We start from the raw sequence: 19442 nt of genomic DNA, 5'->3' as shown, positions 1-19442 counted from the left end.
TGTGCATCTAGAATTTATAAGTCTGCTAGTATTGTCATTTTTAATGGAGTGAATTTTAGAAACCTTATCTTCCTTTTCTGTATCCCTTTTCCTTCCCCCTTTATAATTGTGTTAAATATTGCCTCTACATGCATTTAGAACCATATCACATAGTGTTATAATTTTTACTTCAACCCTCAAAAATAATTAAGCAAATCTGAGATTAAAAGGAAAGTCTGTTGTCACTGCCCATAGTTTTGCTTCATTTGTTTTCATCTTAAATGCTCCAGGTTACTGTTTGTTTCTTTTCTGTTTATAGAATTTTCTTTTGCATTTTTTTGGATAGGCCTTAAAGCTACAAAATCTCTTAGTTTTCCTTGTCCTAGTATTTTGATTTCTATTTTATTCCTGAATGATTTTTTTGGTAGGTACTGAATTCTAAGGTGTCTGTTCTATCAGTATTTTAAAAAAATATTAAGCCTCTTTCTTCTATTCCTTATGTATTCTAAACTAAAAATTTTAAGAAATATGGACTTTAAATATATTTATTTCATATTTTTAAAAAATGTTTTTAGTACTGCATTATAGTTATACAAAATATTGGGGTTCATGTTGACATTATTGCATATATCTGGAATATAATTTGTTCCATTTCAGCCCCAGTACTTTCTCTTTGCTTCTCCTCCTCCTTTCCCCTGTTCCCTTTTCTTTATTCTGCTGGATTTTCTTTTGTTTATTTATTGTTTTTTAAATTGATGCTTTATAGAATTACACAAAGGTGAAATTCACAGTGATATGTATATTCTTATATGAACATAGCAAAATTGGGTCAATTTCCTTCTGCAGTCCCTCCCTTTTCCCATCGCTCCTTAGTCGCCTTCCTCTGCTCTACTCATTTTCCTTCTATTTCCATTGGAACCCCCACCTTTTCTCATTTTTCTTTACCTTCTGCATATGCCAAAAATATTCAATCCTTGATGTTTTGAGCCTGGCTTATTTTACTTAGCATAATGTTCTCTACTTCCATCCATTTGCCAGAAAATGACACAATTCCGTTCTTCTTTATGGATGAGTAAAACTCCATTGTGTATATATATTAAAATTTCCTTTCCATTCATCTGTTGATGGGCATCTGGGCTGGTTTCATAGCTTGGCTATTCTGAATTGCACTGCTGTAAACATTGATGTGCCTGTATAATTGTAATATGCTGATTTTAGGTTTTTAGGATGAATACCAAGGTGTGGAATAGCTTGTTCATATGGTGGTTCCATTCCTAGTTTTTTGATAAATCTCTGTACTGGTTTTCAAAATGGTTGTACTAATTTGCAGTTCCACCAACAGTATAAAAGTGTACATTTTTCATCGTATCCTTACTAGCATATATTATTTGTATTCTTTTTTAAAGGATTTGATGTTTTTATTTTAAAAGTGTTTATTGGTGCATTATAGTTGTACGTATTATTGAGGTTCATTTTTACATAATTATTCAAGCATAAAATACAATTTACTCCAATTCAGTTTATAGTACTTCTCCTTTTCTTATCCTCCTCCCTCCTCCTGTCTCTTTTCTCTATTCTACACATCTGTCTACTGTTTTTTAAAAAATATTTTTAAAAATTAGTGCATTACAGGTACACATAAGGTGAAATTCACTGTGGTGAATTCATGTATGTGTATAAGATAGTTTGGTTAGTTTCATTCCACCTTCCACCATTTCTTCATTTTCCTCTCCTTTCTCCCTCTTTATTAATCCCAGGATCCAGTCTAGTTGCCTGTCAACAGACAAATGGATTGGGGAAATGTGGTATGGGTGTGTGTGTGTGTGTGTGTGTGTGTGTATAAAATGGAATTTTATTCAGTCATAAAGAAGAATGAAATTATGGAATTTGCTGGCAAATGTTTAGAACTGGATAACATCATGCTAAGTAAAGTAAACCAAATCCAGATTGTCAAGTCAAGGGTTGAATGTTTTTTCCTAAATCAAAATAAGGAAAAAAGAGTGTAGATCTCATAAAAGTAGAAGAGAGATTATTGTTTTATTCATTATGATTGACATTATGAGTATAGTAAGATGACATTTCAATGTAGTTTTGATTTACATTTCCTTGATTGCTAATGATATTAAACATTTTTTCATACATTTGTTGACCACTTGTATTTCTTCTTTTGAGAAATGTCTAATTCTTTTGCCAATTAATTAATTAGTTTATTGTTAAGTTTTTTGAGTTATGCATATATTCTAGATCCTAGCCTGCTCATCAGAGGAGTAGTTGGCAAAGATTTTATCACATTCTCTAGGCTCTCTCTTCATGCTTTTGTGTCTTTTATGGTGCAGAAGCTTTTAAATTTAATGGCATCGCAGTTATTGATTCTTGGTTTTATTTCTTGAGTTTTAGGGGTCCTTTTAAGGTAAGTAGTGCTTATGCCAATATGTTAGAATATTGAACCTATAGTTTCTTCCAGCAGTTGCAAAGTTTTTGATATAAATCTTAGGTCTTTGATCCACTTTTAGTTGACTCTTTTGTAGGGTACAAGATAAGGATACAGTTTTATTCTCCTACATATCTGGTTTTCTTAGCACCATTTGCTTAAAAGGCTATCTTTTTTCCAACATGTATTTTTGACATCTTTGTCAAGTTGCAGATGTCTGCACCTATGTGGGTCTCTGTGTCTTCTATTCCATTTGTCTTCATGTCTGCATTGATGCCAGTGCTATGCTGTTTTTGAAGTGTAATTGAGATCAGATGATGTGATGCATTGCTCTACTTGCTCAGGATTCCTTCAGCTATTCTAGGTCTTTTATTCTTCCCTATGAATTTAAGAACTTTAAAAAAAAAACTAGTTCTGTGAAGAATGCCATTGGTATTTTGGTAGAGATTGCTTTGAAATCTGTATATTGCTTTTGGTAGTTTGGCCATTTTGATAATATTCATTCTGCCTATCCAAGAACATGGGGGGGATCTTTCTATCTTATAAGGCCCTCTTCTGTTCCTTTCTTCAGTGTTCTGTAGTTTTTATTGTAGTGGCCTTTCAAATCTTTGGTTAGATTTATTCCCATGTTTTTTTATTTTATTTTTTTGAAGTATTATGAAAGGGATATTTTTCCTCATTTCTTTCTCAGCAGATTAATGTATTATTGGAGTATAAGAAAGTGATTGATTTATTTATGTTGATCTTGTATCTTGCTCTTTACTGAATTTGCTTATTAAGTCTTCCAGTGATATTTTTGGGTCTTCTGGATATATGACCATATAATCAGCAAAAGATAATTTGAGTTCTTCTTTTCCTATTTGTATCCCTTTAATTTCCCTTTCTTGCCTGATTATTCTAGTGACAGTTTCAATGACTGTATTGAATAGGAGGGTGAGTCGATATCCTTTGTCTCATTCCTTATTTTAGAGGAAATGCTTTCAGTTTTTTCCATTCTACATGATGTTGGCCCTAGGTTTGTTCTATATAATCCTTATTAAATGAGATGAGTTTCTTCTAGCCCTAGATTCTCTAGTATTAACATGAATGGGTTCTGGATTTTATCAAAGGCTTTTAATGCATCTCTTGAGATGGTCATATGATTCTTGTTCTTACTTCTATTTATGTGGTGAATTTCATTTGTTAATTTGTGCATGTTGAACCGACCTTGCATCTCTGGAATGAAATCCACTTGATCTTCATGTTCTATCTTCTTGATGTGGTTTTTGAATGTGGTTTGCCAATATTTTATTAAGAATTTTTCCATTGGGGATGTTTTTCCATTTTCATTGGGGATGTTGGTCTGTAGTCTTCTTTTCTTTGATATGCTTATGTCTGGTTTTGTTATCAGGGTGATATTGGCTTCATAGAATGAATTTGTTAGCATCCTTTATATTTCGTGTAATAATTTCAGGAAGACTGGCATTAATTGTTTTCTAAAAGTTTGGTAGAACTTGGCTTAGTATCCATCTGGTCCTGGGCTTTTCTTTGTTGGAAGGATTTTAATTGCTGCTTCTATCTTATTCCTTAATATTGGTTTGTTTATATTTATGTATCCTTGTGGTTCATTTTACATAGATCATATGTATCTAGAAATTTGTTAATGTCTTATTTTCTAGTTTATTGAAGCATAAATTTTCAAAAAGCCTCTGGATTTCAAAAGTGTCTCTTGTGATGACTTCTTTTTCATTTCTAATTTTGTTGATTTGGATCTTCTCTTCCTTTTGGTTAGTTTGGCCATGGCTTTATCAGTCTCGTTTATTTTTCAAAGAATCAACTCTGTGTTGCATTGATCTTTTGTATGTATTTTCTAAAATGTTAAACTTATGTGGTTAAAATACCTAAAAAGTTTACCATGAATGAAATTTAGTACAGTCACAGTGTATTATAAACACCACTGTATCTGGTTCCAAATACTTCAAAAAGAAAGCTCTGCATCTATTAAGCAGTCATGTTCTTTTACCTTCTAGTCCTTGACACCCACATGTCTTCTATCTCTCTGAATTTAACTATCCTGAATAATTCACATAATTGGAATCATATAATACATGTCTTTGTGTCTGATTTCTTTTAGTCAGCATAATTTTTTCAAGGGTCATCCATTGTATAGCATGTGTCAACACTTCATATCTTTTTTGACTGAAACAAATTGTGTGGAGATACCTCGTTCATTTATCCATTCCTTAGTTGATGGACATTTCTGTTTTTTGACTATTGTGACTAGTGTCACTGTCCTTTATAGTTTTTTTTAAAATTTTTTATTGTTGGTTGTTCAAAACATTACATAGTTCTTGATATATCATATTTCACACTTTGATTCAAGTGGGTTATGAACTTCCATTTTTACCCCATATACAGATTGCAGAATCACATAAATTACACATCCATTGATTTACATATTGCCATACTAGTGTCTGTTGTGTTCTGCTGCCTTTCCTATCCTCTACTATCCCCCCTCCCCTCCCCTCCCCTCCCCTCCCCTCTTCTCTCTCTACCCCCTCTACTGTCATTCATCTGTCCCCCTTGTATTATTTTTCCCTTTCACCTCACTACCTCTTGTATGTACTTTTGTATAACCCTGAGGGTCTCCTTCCATTTCCATGCAATTTCCCTTCTCTCTCCCTTTCCCTCCCACTTCTCATCCCTGTTTAATGTTAATCTTCTTCTCATGCTCTTCGACCCTACTCTGTTCTTAGTTACTCTCCTTATATCAAAGAAGACATTTGGCATTTGTTTTTTAGGGATTGGCTAGCTTCACTTAGCATAATCTGCTCTAATGCCATCCATTTCCCTGCAAATTCTATGATTTTGTCATTTTTTAATGCAGAGTAATACTCCATTGTGTATAAATGCCACATTTTTTTTATCCATTCGTCTACTGAAGGGCATCTAGGTTGGTTCCACAGTCTTGCTATTGTGAATTGTGCTGCTATGAACATGGATGTAGCAGTGTCCCTGTAGCATGCTCTTTTTAGGTCTTTAGGGAATAGACCGAGAAGGGGAATAGCTGGGTCAAATGGTGGCTCCATTCCCAGCTTTCCAAGAAATCTCCATACTGCTTTCCAAATTGGCTGCACCAATTTGCAGTCCCACCAGCAATGTACAAGTGTACCCTTTTCCCCACATCCTCGCCAGCACTTGTTGTTGTTTGACTTCATAATAGCTGCCAAATCTTACTGGAGTGAGATGGTATCTTAGGGTGGTTTTGATTTGCATTTCTCTGACAGCTAGAGATGGTGAGCATTTTTTCATGTACTTGTTGATTGATTGTATGTCCTCCTCTGAGAAGTGTCTGTTCAGGTCCTTGGCCCATTTGTTGATTGGGTTGTTTGTTGTCTTATTGTCTAATTTTTTGAATTCTTTGTATACTGTAGCTATTAGGGCTCTATCTGAAGTGTGAGGAGTAAAGAATTGTTCCCAGGAATGTAGGCTCCCTATTTACCTCTCTTATTGTTTCTTTTGCTGAGAAAAAACTTTTTAGTTTGAGTAAGTCCCATTTGTTGATTCTAGTTATTAACTTTTGTGCTATGGGTGTCCTATTGAGGAATTTGGAGCCCGACCCCGCAATATGTAGATCGTAGCCAACTTTTTCTTCTATCAGACAGCGTGTCTCTGATTTGATATCAAGCTCCTTGATCCATTTTGAATTAACTTTTGTGCATGGCGAGAGAAAGGGATTCAGTTTCATTTTGTTGCATATGGATTTCCAGTTTTCCCAGCACCATTTGTTGAAGATGCTGTCCTTCCTCCATTGCATGCTTTTAGCCCCTTTATCAAATATAAGATAGTTGTAATTTTGTGGATTGGTTTCTGTGTCCTCTATTCTGTACCATTGGTCCACCTGCCTGTTTTGGTACCAGTACCATGCTGTTTTTGTTACTATTGCTCTGTAGTATAGTTTGAAGTCTGGTATCGCTATACCGCCTGATTCACACTTCCTGCTTAGCATTGTTTTTGCTATTCTGGGTCTTTTATTTTTCCATATGAATTTCATGATTGCTTTCTCTATTTCTACAAGAAATGCCGTTGGGATTTTGATTGGCATTGCATTAAACCTATAGAGAACTTTTGGTAATATCGCCATTTTGATGATGTTAGTTCTGCCTATCCATGAACAGGGTATATTTTTCCATCTTTTAAGATCTTCTATTTCTCTCTTTAGGGTTCTGTAGTTTTCATTGTATAAGTCTTTCATGTCTTTTGTTAGGTTGATTCCCAAGTATTTTATTTTTTTTGAAGATATTGTGAATGGAGTGGTTGTCCTCATTTCCATTTCAGAGGATTTGTCGCTGATATACAGGAATGCCTTTGATTTATGCGTGTTGATTTTATATCCTGCCACTTTGCTGAATTCATTTATTAGCTCTAATAGTTTCTTTGTAGACCCTTTTGGGTCTGCTAGGTATAGTATCATGTCACCTGCAAATAGTGATAATTTAAGTTCTTCTTTTCCTATTTTTATGCCTTTAATTTCTTTCGTCTGTCTAATTGCTCTGGCCAGTGTTTTGAGAACTATGTTGAACAGAAGTGGTGAGAGAGGGCATCCCTGTCTTGTTCGAGATTTTAGAGGGAATGCCTTCAATTTTTCTCCATTCAGAATGATGCTAGCCTGAGGCTTAGCATAGATTGCTTTTACAATATTGAGGTATGTTCCTGTTATCCCTAGTTTTTCTAAAGTTTTGAACATAAAGGGATGCTGTACTTTGTTGAATGCTTTTTCCGCATCTATCGAGATGATCATATGGTTCTTGTTTTTAAGTCTATCGATGTCGTGAATAACATTTATTGATTTCCGTATATTGAACCAGCCTTCCATCCCAGGGACGAATCCTACTTGATCATGGTGCACATTTTTTTGATATGTTTTTGTATCCGATTCGCCAGAATTTTATTGAGGATTTTTGCATCTATGTTCATTAGAGATATTGGTCTGTAGTTTTCTTTCTTTGAAGTGTCTTTCTCTGGTTTAGGTATCAGGGTGATGTTGGCCTCGTAGAATGAATTTGGAAGTTCTCCCTCTTTTTCTATTTCCTGAAGTAGCTTGAAAAGTATTGGTATTAGTTCCTCTTTAAAGGTTTTGTAAAACTCTGCTGTATACCCATCCGGTCCTGGGCTTTTCTTAGTTGGTAGTCTTTTGATGGTTTCTTCTATTTCCTCAATTGATATTGGTCTGTTTAGGTTGTGCCTTTTCCGTCGGTGTTCACAGTTCCGTCTACCTTGCAGGCGCGGGGGGAGGGGGGCGGCTCTTCCCCTCAGCAGGCCGCTTTACCTGTTCTGCCGGTGGTCACAGTTCCGCCTACCTTGCAGGCACGGGGGGAGGGGGGCGGCTCTGCCCCTCAGGAGGCTGCTGGGCCTGCTGTGAGTGGTCACAGTTCTGTCTACCTTGCAGGCGCGGGGGGAGGGGGCGGCTCTGCCCCTCAGCAGGCTGCTGCGCCTGTTCTGTGGGTGGGCACAGTTCCGTCTACCTTGCAGGCGCGGGGGAGGGGGCGGCTCTGCCTCTCAGCAGGCCGCTACGCCTGTTCTGCCGGTGGGTCGCAGGCCCGCCTACCTTGCAGGCATAGTTGGCAGCTCTGCCCCTCCGCGGGCCACTGGGCCTTTTCTGTCGGTGGTCACAGTTCCCTTTATAGTTTTGATGAACAGTTTGCTGTCATTTGTTTTCCCTTAATAGTTGAGAAGTGTGTTTTCTCTTGTTACTTTCAAGAATTTTTCTTTGCTTGTATTCAGAAGTATGACTCTATTGTGTCTTGGTGTGCATTTCTTTGAGTTTATTCATTTGGGGGATTTATTCTTCTTCCTGAATCTGCAGGTTTATATCTGTTACTACATTAGGGGGAATTTCTGTTACTTTTTTCATTTTATATTTTTATTAGAGTGTATTTTTAAACAGACATACAGAAAAATAGAGAGTATAATTTCCCTATTCTTCCTACGGTTTCTACTATTATTAATGTGGTACATTTATTACCATTGATAAAGCAATATTAATACACTATTAACATTACACACTTTCATTAGGATTTATTCTTTGTGTTGTATAATTCTGTGGATTTGATTAACAAACACATAATAGCATATACTCATCCTTATACTATCAGGCAGAATAGTTTCAGTGCTTTAACAGTGTCCTATGCTCTACATTGTCATCATTTTTATCTCCCATTGTAGTCTTTTTATTGTCTTCTGTAATTTTGCCTTTTCTAGAACCTCATATAGTTGGAATCATTCAGTATACAGACTTTTTAGAGTGACTACTTTCCCTTAGCAATATTCAGTTAAATTTCCTACATGCTTTTGCTTTTTATTGTTAAATAATACTCCATTGTATGAATGGGCTACCGTTTGTTTATTAATTCATGTATTGAAGGGCATCTTTGTTGCTTCTAAATTTTGTCATTTATAAGTAAGACTACAATTTTTTGTGTATGCATGTTTTTGTGTGTGTGTGTATGTGTGTGTGCACATACACATGCATGCATAAGTTTTCTACTCATTTGGGTAAATTCCTAGGAGTGCAGTTGGTGAATTGTATAATAAAACTGTGTTTAGTTTTTTTCTTCCTGTGCTCAATTTTATACTTGTTCTTTGTCTTCCAATGTGCCTGTGCCATTTTGTATTCCCACATCAGTGAACAGATTTCTTATTGATGTGTCCTCACCAGCATGACATTATTTCTTAATGTACTTTTTTAAGTCTTTTCCTAGCTCTCTATCTTCTCTTATTCCAGGACTCAGTGACATGAACATTAAGTATTTTCTTGTTTTTGACATAGTTCTAAGGTTCTTGCAGTTGTGATTATTTCTTTTTTATTAGTGCATTACAATTATAAATAATTATGGGGTTCATTTTGACATATTCATCAATGCACATAATTTGCTACTGTTCAATTCCTAGTACGGTCCCCATCATCCCCCTCCCTCCCCCAATTACTTTCCTGTACTCTATTGGTATTCCTTATATTAATTTGTTTAACTCGTGCATTACAGTCGTACATACATATAAGTGGAATTTATTGTGATATGTTCATGCATGCACATTGGCACAGGTACCGCCTTCCTTAAGCAAATAAAACAAGAATGTGAAGAGAGAGCCTACAGAATGAGAGAAAAATCTTTGCCCCATTACTCTATTGACAGGATATTAATAACTAGAATATATAAAGAATTCAAAAAAGTTAATGCCAAAAAAACCCCTCAAAAATCAGTGGATAAATGATCTAAATGGACATTTCTAAAAAGAAGAAATAGAAACCAACAAATATATGAATAAAAAGTTCAGGGCTGGGGCTGTAGCTCAGTGACAGAGCACTTGCCTAGGATGTGTGAGGCACTGGGTTTGATCCTTAGTACTATATAAAAATAAACAAAGGCATTCTGTCCATCTACAACTATAAAGAATTAAAATGTTCAACATCCTTAGCAGCCAGGGGAATGCAAATCAAATCTCAGTGCAATTTCATCTTTCTATAGTAAGAATGACAATCATAAAGAAAAATAATAATAATAAATATTGGTGAGAGTGTGGGGGAATAGGCAGACCCATACATTGTTGGTGGGACTTCACACTAGGATAACCTCTTGGAAACCAGTATAGAGATTCATGAAAAAATGACCCAGCTACCTGACTCTGGTATTTATCAAAAAGAGCTAAAATCAGCATACTAATGAGATACATCCATACCAATGTTTATGTCACAATTCACAATAACTAAGTTATAGAAACAGCTTAGATGTCATTCAATAGATGAATGAATAAAGAAATTGTGATATGTATTTATGATGGGGTTTTACTCAGCCATAAAGAAGAGTGAAATTATGGGATTTGTTGACAAATGGATGGAAGTAGAAAGCATCATGCTATATGAAATAAGCCATACTCAAAGTCAAGAGTTGAATGCTTTTTCCTCATATGTGGAAGCTAGAGAGATATAGGATTTTTTTTTTTAAAAGAAGGACCCCATGTAAACAGAAGCTCAGTGGAGCAGAGGATCAGAATTGAGGGGGAAGGAAGAGGGATGAGAAAGGGAAGTAATGGCAGAATGAAATTGGTCACTTTTTATAGTTCTCTTTTCTCTTTATAGTTAATATTATATCATTTTATTGTCCTACATTCTGGTTTACTGATTCTTTCCTGTCTCTCCTCTTATTATGCTGTTGAATCCATGCAGCATGTTTTGTTTCTTTGATGAAACTTTCTGGTTTATTTTCCATGATTTTCTGTTTTTTTTTATTGGTTTCAAGTGATTGTTGAAACATTTTTATAATGTCTGCTTTAAGGTCTTTGTCAGATAATTTAAGCATCTTTTTCCTTTTTTTGCTAACATGTATTGTTTTTGTTTCATTCAGTTTGGTATTTCTATGTTTCTTGGTATAACAAGCTGATTTTCTATTGATATCTGGACATTTTGATTATTATGCTGAGATATTGCATCTTATTTTAACCTTCTGTTTGAGCTGGTTTTAGTACATGTGCGCCTATAGGGGAAGGAAAAAGCTTCTGCCATGTTATTACCAAGAGAGAGTATAAGTCCATGTTTTCGCTCATCCTCTGTGAACTTTCAAGAGGAAGGGATCTCATTTCTGCTTAACAGCAGTGGCTGGTCCAGTTCTCTTCCAGATGTCTGACTCTTTCTTGGCTAGGAGGAATTTGTGATGCCTAGTGCTAATCCTGTGTGTTTTTTAATTTTTATTTTCAATTCTTCCTTTTCAGATAATCCATAGCCATCATTTAGCTATGGCTGATGCAGTTTTGTTTTTTATCTTAGGTTTTGTGTATTCTCCCATATTCCTTGTTGGTGTAGAGTGACTTTGTCTTGAGCCAATATATAAAATTTATTATTGTAGTCAGTTGCTCGTAGCCTTGTGTGGTACAGATTCAGTTTGTAATTGGTGGTAGTGTGGGCCAGAGTATAAAGACTTTTAAACTTATCATGTTTTATTTGAAAGAATACATCAGAAGTAGTGAACAATGGTTGAAAAACTGAAATGGTTTTAAAAGCAATACATTCCTTGTCACTTTGACAATCTAGTCAAATTGTGGTAAATATAAAAATGGGAATAGTTTGGAAGAAATAAAGGAAAAATGTGCATAAAAACTCCAAAATTGATGTATTCTTGTGCATCTAAATATAATCCTGAGTCTGGGAATTATTTCTCCAACTTAGATTTGGATAATCTATAAATTATTGGTTAAGTAATGATGTTGCTTTGGAGATAAATAGTGAGCTCTGTACATAATACCTGAGAGTGATTTGATGTACCATCTCCAATCTGTACTCTTTTTACAAAACTTAAAAAATTTATTTTATCATGCTTAAGTTTGTTTTTTTTCATGGGGATAGACCCTCTTTGCACCTGTTCATGAAATCCCTACCTAATATAGTTTGTGCAATTTTGCATTCTAAATATGCAAAGTAGTTGCTACAATAGGAGATTCACTATGTTTCCATTGCTATTTCATTATGTATGAGATGTTAATCCCAATTTACTTTTCTAACTGGAAATCTTTTTTTCCCGTACAGGGTATCTTTCCTGCAAACTACATTCACTTGAAAAAAGCAATTGTCAGTAATAGGGGGTAAGTAATTTGCTTATAATTATTATAGGTTGAAATATAAATTTACTTATAATTATTATAGGTTGAAAAGGAAGACTTTCTCTTTTTTTGCTCATAGTATAAAATATATTATTGATAGTCTGGCAAAAATGTATGTTTATTATTATATATGATTCTGAGGACAATTTTTTTCTTAAAATTCTGACAACTTTTATCTTTTTTCTTGTATCTTGGAGAAGTAACCTTAATTTTTATTTTTATAAAAATTGTTATATATGTAGTATATTTTAGAAATTGTGCCATTTTGAGACTAGTCATTGATAGAATAGGAATTAGATATAAATCTGTTATTTTTCTTCTGTAGTCAAAATGAAAGAGACTTTTAAAAAAGTATTTTATTTGCAATTAGAAATTGAAAAAAAAAACACAGAGATATGCCTTAAGGATAAGAAGACATTATTGAAAATTCATGCATAGTTTGATCACACACTTGAAAATACCTGATTCTGATATGAAAATGCAACTATCATAATTCTTTTTAAATTTGTTGTGTTGGGGCTTGAATCCAGAGCCTCATCCATGCTAGGGAAGCCCTGTACCACTGAACTATACTCCCAGCCCCTAGCATACTTCTTGTTCTTCTTTTAACAAAATTTATAAAGCCACAAGGATGTGTGGAAAACATGCAAATCCCACATTAGTGTATCTTTGCAAGGAACAATCTGCTCCTTCACGTTTATTTACTAGGATTGTCAAATTCATAAATATTGGATAGAAATTGTGTGAAAAAAGAAAGTTTTAGATACTTATGATCAGTGAAGCTTGTATTTTATAAGATGATAAAATTTTCTTTTGAATGTGAGTGGCTTATTCCAAAATTCAAAATGGTATCCTTGATTTATAATAGCAGGGTTAATAATACAAATAATCAGAGCTGAAATTGAGCAGAAACCATATAGAGTGAGGTGAGAGAAGGAATTATAAAAAATGTATACAGACACAGAAGTAGAGTGCCTCAAAAAATGCTTTTCGATTATAAAGAACTCATCTTAAGTCCAAGAGTCATGTGCCTTATTTATCATATCAGTAAAAGATTAGGGAACATTTTGATCACATAAGAATCAGTTTTAGTAAGGAAAGTGTAGAACTTATTTTGGCCATGTAAGAATCAGTTTTCATTATGGCTATACAAAGAATTATAAAGAATTATATTTGTTGAATGCAGTCTTAACCTGGTTTTGAATATAAATCTTAGAAACCTACCTAGAATCAAGTTTGTATCCAAATACTCAATATTTAATGGTACAGAATAATAGTTGTAAAATTCGTGGAAATTATTTAAAAACAGCTGTCTTCAGGCAGTGGAGAATAATTAATATAGGCAGGATCTTGACAGTTTGTGATCCTGAAGTAAAGTATGCACAAAAGGAAAGCTCCATGCTTGCTTTGGCTTTCTTCTGCAGAGAATTTTTCAATTTGTTGTGTGGTGCAGTAGAGTCCAATTACAAAGTGGTAGTCTTTTATTGCATCAGCAACATGGCAGAATATGAAAGCCTTGCCTCTCCCCATATGGATTTAACAATGTTGTGTGGGGCAGTATACTTTTAGGGCAAGTCCAAAATCTAGTGAAGAATTTGCAGGATCCCAGTGGAACACAAAATAGAGAATAGCCAATTTGAATCAGAGCAATTTCACTTTTCCCATGTCAGCTCCTTCCACATGCTGCAAAAACAATATTTGCCTCAGCCTGAGTTTCCTCTATTTGGTCAAAAGAAAGAGTGAGTTGAGCGTCCATTCAACATCCCTGGCATTTCTGGACATTCCAGATTGGCTTTTTTTTTAATCCTGTTTCGTTCTAGTTGCTAAAGTAACCTATGTAGTTAAATGTGTAGAAGCAGGTAAGAACAAAGACAAGGAGTGGGTAGCTCACTGCAGCTAACACAGCTCTGTGAGATTAGTGGTGCAAAACTCTTGAGATTTTGACCCTAGGAGGAAGAGGTATGAACAGAGCATGCATCCATTGTCCTGACCTTATATCCCTAAGATAAAGAGATAGATGACTTACTGTGGCCAGCATGGCTTTGGGAGATTGGGAGAAGGTGCACAACCTGAAATTCCAAGGAAGAAGTGAGGAATGGTACTTGCACAACCATAGATAAGGTTCAGAACACTCCCAGATTATCTCATGGCTGATTGGTGAGGATAATTTCCTGTTGAAGCGAGACCTTAAAACATTTTTTTCAGATGTTCACAAACAAAAGCAAAACTGCAGGGAATATGAAGGTTCTGGGAAATATGACACAAAAAAAGGAACAAAATAAATATCTGATAACTTACCCTTAAGAAATAGAGTTCTAGGCAATTACCTAACAATTCAGAATAATCGTCTTAAAGAAGCTTACTGAATTACAAGAAAATAGAGATAGATAACTAAAATAAATCAGGGAAATGATGTGCAAACAATACAACTGACAAATAGACAGAAACTATAAGGGAGAAAAAAGTACCAAACATAAATTCTGGAGCTGAAGAATACAATACCTCTCCAGAAAAGTTTAATAGAACAGTGTTGTTGATCAAATAGAAGAAAGAATCAGTGAACTCAGACAAATTACCATCTGTTCAGAGGAATGAAAAGAAGAAAGAATAAGAGAGTAAAGGAAGCCTAAGGAATGAATAGGGCAGTAGCAAACAAAATAGGATGTATAATGTGGAATTACAAGAATGACAATTGAGAGAGAAAGTGGCAAAAACTATTTAAAGAAATAATGGTTTTTGTGTCCGATTCGCCAGAATTTTATTGAGGATTTTTGCATCTAGGTTCATTAGAGATATTGGTCTGTAGTTTTCTTTCTTTGAAGTGTCTTTGTCTGGTTTAGGTATCAGGGTGATGTTGGCCTCATAGAATGAATTTGGAAGTTCTCCCTCTTTTTCTATTTCCTGAAGTAGCTTGAAAAGTATTGGTATTAGTTCCTCTTTAAAGGTTTTGTAAAACTCTGCTGTATACCCATCCGGTCCTGGGCTTTTCTTAGTTGGTAGTCTTTTGATGGTTTCTTCTATTTCCTCAATTGATATTGGTCTGTTTAGGTTGTCTATATCCTCCTGACTCAATCTGGGCAGATCATATGACTTAAGAAATTTATCTATGCCTTCACTATCTTCTAATTTATTGGAGTATAAGGATTCAAAATAATTTTTGATTATCTTCTGTATTTCTGAAGTGTCTGTTGTGATATTGCCTTTTTCATCCCATATGCTAGTAATTTGAGTTCTCTCTCTTCTTCTCTTTGCTAGCATGGCTAAGGGTCTGTCGATTTTATTTATTTTTTCAAAGAACCAACTTTTAGTTTTGTCAATTTTTTCAATTGTTTCTTTTGTTTCGATTTCATTAATTTCAGCTCTGATTTTCATTATTTCTTGCCTTCTACTTCTTTTGCTGTTGTTTTGCTCTTCTTTTTCTAGGATTTTGAGATGAAGTATGAGATCATTTATTTGTTGGTTTTTTCTTTTTTTAAGGAATGAACTCCACGCAATGAATTTTCCTCTTAGAACTGCTTTCAATGTGTCCCATAGATTCCGATATGTTGTGTCTGTGTTTTCATTTATCTCTAAGAATTATTTCATTTCCTCCTTGATGTCTTCTATAACCCATTGATCATTCAGTAACCTATTGTTCATTCTCCAAGTGATGTATGCTTTTTCCTTCCTTCTTTTATCGTTGATTTTCAGTTTCATTCCATTATGATCACATAAGATGCATGGTAATTTGCAGGGAAATGGATGGCATTAGAGCAGATTATGCTAAGTGAAGCTAGCCAATCCCTAAAAAACAAATGCCAAATTTCTTCTTTGATATAAGGAGAGTAACTAAGAACAGAGTAGGGACGAAGAGCATGAGAAGAAGATTAACATTAAACAGGGATGAGAGGTGGGAGGGAAAGGGAGAGAGAAGGGAAATTGCATGGAAATGGAAGGAGTCCCTTAGGGTTATACAAAAGTACATACAAGAGGAAGTGAGGGGAAAGGGAAAAATAATACAAGGGGGAGAAATGAATGACAGTAGAGGGGGTAGAGAGAGAAGAGGGGAGGGGAGGGGAGGGGAGCGGGGATAGTAGAGGATAGGAAAGGCAGCAGAACACAACAGACACTAGTATGGAAATATGTAAATCAGTGCATGTGTAACTGATGTAATTCTGCAATCTGTATATGGGGTAAAAATGGGAGTTCATAACCCACTTGAATCAAAGTGTGAAATATGATATATCAAGAAATTTGTAATGTTTTGAACAACCAACAATAAAAAATTTAAAAAAAAAGAATACAAAAAACAATAATTGTTGGCAAGCATATGGGGGAAAAGGTACACTACATTGCTGGTGGGACTGGAAATTGGTGCAACCAATCTGGAAAGCAGTATGGAGATTCCTTGGAAAACTTGGAATGGCACCACTATTTGACCCAGCTATCCCACCCCTACATACTACAGAAACAGCCACATCAATGTTTATAGCAGCACAATTCACAATATCTAAATTTTGGAACCAACCTAGATGCCCTTCAGTAGATGAATGGATAAAGAAAATGTGGTATATAAACACAATGGAATATTACTCGGCATTAAAAGAGAATAAAATTATGGCATTTGCAGGTAAGTGGATGGAGTTGGAGAAGATAATGCTAAGTGAAGAAACCCAATCCCCCAAAACCAAATTGCCAAATGTTTTCTTTGATATGTGGATAATGGAGATGGAGGGTGGATCATGAGAGGAATGGAGGAACTTTAGACAGGGAAAGGGGAGGGAGAGGTATGGGGGTAAGAAAGATGGTGGAGTGAGATGGCCATCATTACCCTAAGTACATGTATGAAGACTCGAATGGTGTGACTCTACTTTGTGTACAACCAGACACATGAAAATTTGTGCTCTATATGTTTACTATGAATTCAAATGCATTCTGCTATCATGTATAACAAATTAGAATAAATAAATAAAATAAAAAAATAATCAAACCAGCAAAAAAAAAAGAAAAGAAAAGAAATAATGGGAAAGGGAGGGGTAGGGGATTAGCAAGGAAGGTGGAATGTGATAGACATCATTATCCAAAGTACATGTATAAAGACACGAATTAGTGTCAACATGCTTTATATACAACCAGAGATATGAAAAATTGTGCTGTATATGTGTAATAAGAATTGTAATACAGTCCACTGTCATTTATTAAAAAAAAAAAAAAAAAAGGAAAAAATGGCTGAAAACTCCCCAAATCTGGGGAGGGAAATGGAGATCAATTCTTGAAGCCCAAAGAACCTTACTGAAATAAATTTATATCTATCAATACATGTTATAATCAAACTTTCAAAAGTCAAAGATAAAAAATTTTAAAAGTTCAAGAGAAAAAGAACATATAATATATAAGGAAGCCTTCCATAAGACTGTTAGCACATTTCTCAGCAGAAACGTTTCAGGACAAAGGGAGTGGGATAATGCATTCAAAGTTCTAAAAGAATGCCCCCCTGCCCCAACCTACCAAGATTTCTGTACCCAGGCTGGTGTGGTGGCACATTCCTGTAATTCCAGCATGTCGTGAGGCTTAGGCAGGAGGATTGCAAGTTCAAAGCCAGCCTGAGCAACTTATGGAGGCCCTATGTAACTCAGCAAGACCCTGTCTCTAAATAAAATATATATTTAAAAAAGGGCTGGGGATATGCTCAGTGGTTAAGCACCCCTGAGTTCAATCCTTGATACCAAAAAATAAGCAAATAAACAAAAACCCCATTTCTGGATCAGAACTGTAATGGGTTTACTCCATATGTGCATAATATATCAAATTACACCCTACTGTCATGTATATCTAAAAATAACAAATATAAAATTTAAAAAATTCTATAACCTAGCAAAACTCTACTTCAAAAATGAAGGTGAGAGAAAAGATTTCCCAGGCAGTAATAAGTAAGGGAGTTGATCTACATTTAAAAAAAAGTCCTGAAAGGATTTCTTGAAGTTGGAACAACTTTAGGGAACACGAAAGTCTATGAAAATATAGAATTCATGTGTAAAGGCAAATGTATTGAAATATGCAGAGCACTGTCATGTTATACAGGTGGCAGAAAATCACTTATAATTCTAGTATTAAGTTAAAACACAGAAGTATTAAGAATAACTCTAACAGTTTTTCATCCCAAACATAATAGATGTTAATTGGGGCATCAATAATAAGGTTTGTGGTAGGAATTAAAACTGTAGAGTTTTTATGTGATTCAATATATTAGCTCAAAAAAGGTGTTATAAGATATTTTACATAAGTCTCCTAATAACCACAAAGCAAATATTTGTAGAAGACAGAGAGGAGAGAAAGAGAATGGAAGATTATAATTATTTGTAGAAGATGTTATAATTGTTTGAACATAGATGTTCACTGGAATAAGATAACAAGGTAAAATAATGTATAAATTTTGGAGTGAGAGCTCACAAAGAATTTCTAGTAGCATATAGACAAAAGAGAAATCAAGGATGATTCCAGGATTTTTGACCTGAGTATGGATGTAGTTGCTACCTATATAGATAAAGAAGTTTGGGAAGGGATATATTTTGCAGAAAAATCAAAGAATTACATTTTGCATATGTTAAATTTGAAATGACTTTCAGAGATATGAAATAGGCAGTTGGCTGAATGTAAACAATCTAAAGCCAGGAGGCTGGGTGAAAACACTAAAGGAGTTAGTGTAGATGGAGAGGAACTGCAGTAAAGACAGAATCCTTGGGAACTAGTGTGTAGAACTGGGAGGAACAGGAGAACCTAACTAGAAGAGGCTGAAAAGTTGTAGCCAGTTCTGTAGATGGAGACAGGAAACAGTATCTTAGAGATCAAGAAAATAAATTAGAGAAAGGGGAGATCCAGAAAAGAATTTGGAGAAAGGGGAGAAGATGGCAGATTAGAGGACTTCTCAGCATTTCCTTATCAGACTAAATAGAGGGAAGACTGTTTCTCAGTGAGATGGGTAACTAAGGGAACTCACTGAAATTCAATACTGGACAGTAAAAAAATAATAGAAGTATAGAAAGTTGGAAAATTTGAATATAAGAAATATGTTCATCTTGTGACATCTTGACTGGTGATGGTGGCAGCCACAGGTGCTGAGGGGAGAAGGGGAGTATAGACACAAAGAGGAAAGAACATCTAAGGTATAATATTGGCTTGGGGGAACCTGTGGAATAGAGAGCAAGGCTGATGTTAATGGACCTAGAATCAGTGGGAGGAAGTTGTTGAGTGAAAAGCAAGCAAAATTGTTTCAGCCTGCGGGCAGGGCAGATAGTTCAGTGGGAACTGAGGTGGTCAGTGTGGGAACTATTTATAAGCATTCTGTGGCCATGAGCAGAGGCAAGAGTTTGAGAAGTCATAAAAGAAGTTGCCAGGTGACCTAACAGTTACCTATTATGTGCCT

The 19442-nt window shown here is 35.1% G+C and overlaps 1 protein-coding gene across 1 annotated transcript in view; it reads left to right on the top strand.

The window, feature by feature from the left end:
* Positions 1-19442, top strand: part of Dock3 (dedicator of cytokinesis 3) — a 589868-nt gene that overhangs the window by 130843 nt on the left and 439583 nt on the right. Inside the window, exon 3 of the mRNA XM_071614941.1 lies at positions 11967-12022. Coding sequence (XP_071471042.1) covers positions 11967-12022 — 56 coding nt within the window. The remainder of the gene's footprint in view (positions 1-11966; positions 12023-19442) is intronic.

This window comes from Marmota flaviventris, chromosome 8 (assembly GCF_047511675.1).
Source record: "Marmota flaviventris isolate mMarFla1 chromosome 8, mMarFla1.hap1, whole genome shotgun sequence".
In the NCBI taxonomy this organism is placed as follows: Eukaryota; Metazoa; Chordata; class Mammalia; order Rodentia; family Sciuridae; genus Marmota; species Marmota flaviventris.
This window is presented reverse-complemented; position numbering and strand designations above follow the sequence as displayed.